Source organism: Cebidichthys violaceus, unplaced genomic scaffold (assembly GCF_023349555.1).
Source record: "Cebidichthys violaceus isolate CVI_PGR_0920_01 unplaced genomic scaffold, fCebVio1.0.p SCAF_183, whole genome shotgun sequence".
NCBI classification, from domain to species: domain Eukaryota; kingdom Metazoa; phylum Chordata; class Actinopteri; order Perciformes; family Stichaeidae; genus Cebidichthys; species Cebidichthys violaceus.
Genome location: NW_027176354.1, coordinates 137,809 through 140,308, shown reverse-complemented (window position 1 = coordinate 140,308; position 2,500 = coordinate 137,809). Strand labels below are relative to the sequence as shown.

At 52.5% G+C, this 2,500-nt stretch overlaps 1 protein-coding gene across 1 annotated transcript in view; it reads right to left on the bottom strand.

Moving 5' to 3' along the window:
• LOC137874300 (liprin-alpha-3-like) overlaps window positions 1-2,500 on the bottom strand; it is a 27,876-nt gene that overhangs the window by 15,310 nt on the left and 10,066 nt on the right. The window contains 5 exon segments of the mRNA XM_068712933.1: window positions 258-350; window positions 470-600; window positions 1,671-1,728; window positions 1,872-2,054; window positions 2,056-2,112. Coding sequence (XP_068569034.1) covers window positions 258-350; window positions 470-600; window positions 1,671-1,728; window positions 1,872-2,054; window positions 2,056-2,112 — 522 coding nt within the window.

Sequence of the window (2,500 nt, the reverse complement as noted above, 5' to 3'; positions counted from 1 at the left end):
TTGCCGAAGTCAACCGACTCGACCGTTTCTCGTCCGGGGAAAAAAAAAAAAACAAAGCCGCCCTCACACCTTTCAAAAATCGGGAAAAAGCAGCACACCGGCTGATTTGATGGCACTGTCGCCATGGATACAGGGGCTCTGGTGCGTTCAGTAACCGCCGCCGCCGCTGCCAAGGAGGCGAATGGGCTTCGTTGCCATAGCGAACGGTTACATATTTCCTTTTTGAGTTTGAGTGAAAGAGGATCTTTGAGTCTCACCTCCTTCACGTCCCGCTGGAGTTTCTGGTTGGCCTCCTCCGATCGGGCCAGCTCCCTCCGGGCCGACGTCAGCTGCTCCTCGATCTCCCCGACCTGGAGTGTGTGTGTGTGTGTGTGTGTGTGGGGGGGGGGGGAGACACACAGAGCTGAGCGTGTGATATTTGGCTTTCGGTGAAAGCATTAGACGGTGAGAGTGCGTCCGATCGCAGTACCTGTCTGCACATGAGGGCCAGTCTCTCTTTCAGCTGACCCAGCTCTGACCTCTGTCGCTCGATCTCGCCCTCCCGCTGCCTGTCGACGTCGGCGTCATCCAAGATGGACGACGGGCCGTTGGGAAGCCGCTGAGCGGAAGGGGAAACGTGATCGTGACGCGTTCGACAAAAGTTCAACCGGGGCTACTCATCGGCTGGGTTCAAAAATAAACGTAATTTTTGTTTTGGAAGAAAAACTAGATAAAGAGACATGATGATCTCATGAACACGCTTTCAGGTATGAAGACATGTGAACCAAACCGGCGGACGGTGAACTTCTCAGTGACCAGTAAACATAAAGTAATCAGAAACAGAACTACTCTGATTACTGGACAATTAAAGTCATTACAACGCTTACAAAAAAAAAAAAATCCAAGATGGCGCCTGACTTCCTCCTCTCTGAGTGAGCTGCTGGCTGGAAGCATATTGCAACAATACTGATCAGAGATTAAACTGCAGACTGGAGGCAGCAGCAGCAGCAGCACAGCTTCTGGCAGCCAGTGGCTCCCGATCAGCTGGTGATTGAGAAAGTAAGCGATGCGGCGTTTTAATGTACCGACATGAACGGCGAGCCGAACCTCAACTCGATTTGAACAGGACGGCCGTGAAATGACGGCTGCCCACATGGTGAACCACCGGAACGACGCGTCTCCAAGAATCTCAACGGCTACCGAAACGGAACTCTGTTCCGGACACTCGCGGTTCCCAGAGGATGAACCCTGAAGGACTTCCAGAGACCTCACACCGTCGAGACATTCGCGCTTTTGATTAAAATGTCGACTCAGCGACCGGAATGATTGACACGAAATTTGGTTGAGACATTCACGTCAAATCACAAATTATCCGAAGAGTATTTACAATCTGCACTTCATCCTACCCCCTCAATTCCCCACATTTTCTTAATTTAGCTTAGTGCTAGTTAGCGGACGATAGCATGCTAACATGCTAAACTGAGGATGATGATCGTTACGCCGGTCTGACTCTTGTCTCTGGTTGAGAACTTCACACTGTCCACCGGTCACTTTGTTCATTAAGGGTTCTTCTGACACTCTGATAGCATCACGGATGTCAAAGCAGAACTAGATCTGCAGCTGAGTCCTCATCTCTACAGGAGGACCGTGGGACCCACAGAGACTGCATGATGAGAGCATCCCGTTACCCTCTTTGCCGTTGTCTAGTCCTTGCTGCCGCCGCTTGATCTGTTCCCGTAAAGACACGACCTGAAACAACGCGGAGGGGAATCCGTCAGGAGAGACTCATCGCCGAGAGAGAGAGAGAGAGGAGGAGAGAGAGAGAGAGAGAGAGAGAGAGAGAGAGAGAGAGAGAGAGAGAGAGAGAAGCGCCGAAAAGAACGTGGACTCACCTCCTGAGAGGACGACTGCAGCTCCTCCTCCAGGGACGCCACCCGCTCCAGCGCCACCCGCAGCCTCTCCCTCACCTTCTCGTCCAGAGCTTTGTGGTGCTCGAACAGGGACTTGAGCGCCTTCAGGACCTCCACCTCGCTGGAGACCCCGGCCGGGGACTGGGCCTGCCTCTTCACCACGGTCCATCCTCAGGCTGCGCTCGTGGCGGGACACCAGGCACTCCAGATGTTCCAGCAGCAGCTGTTAAGACACGTGCGGTTAAAAACCTCGTATCGGTTGTGAACAGTGGCGGATGATTTAAGGGTTCACTGTGAATTCTTTCCAGAGCAGAACTTTAATTATGCAAATAAATAAAGACAGTACTGACTCGCGTGTTGTTCCTCTCGGCCTTCAGCTCCGCTATCTCCTCCTCTCTCTCCAGCAGCTGTTCCGGCAGAGGTTCAGCTCTTTGGTCAGCACTGCAAACTCCTGCAGGGTCACAAGAGGGAGCCGTTATTGACTCCATGCTTCTGCCGCTGCATGAGGTCATGATCTCTCACACACACACACACACACACACACACACACTTATTTTGTTATGAAGCGCTGCACTTTCTCTTCTTTCCTCATAAACCGGCCCCCGGCTGCT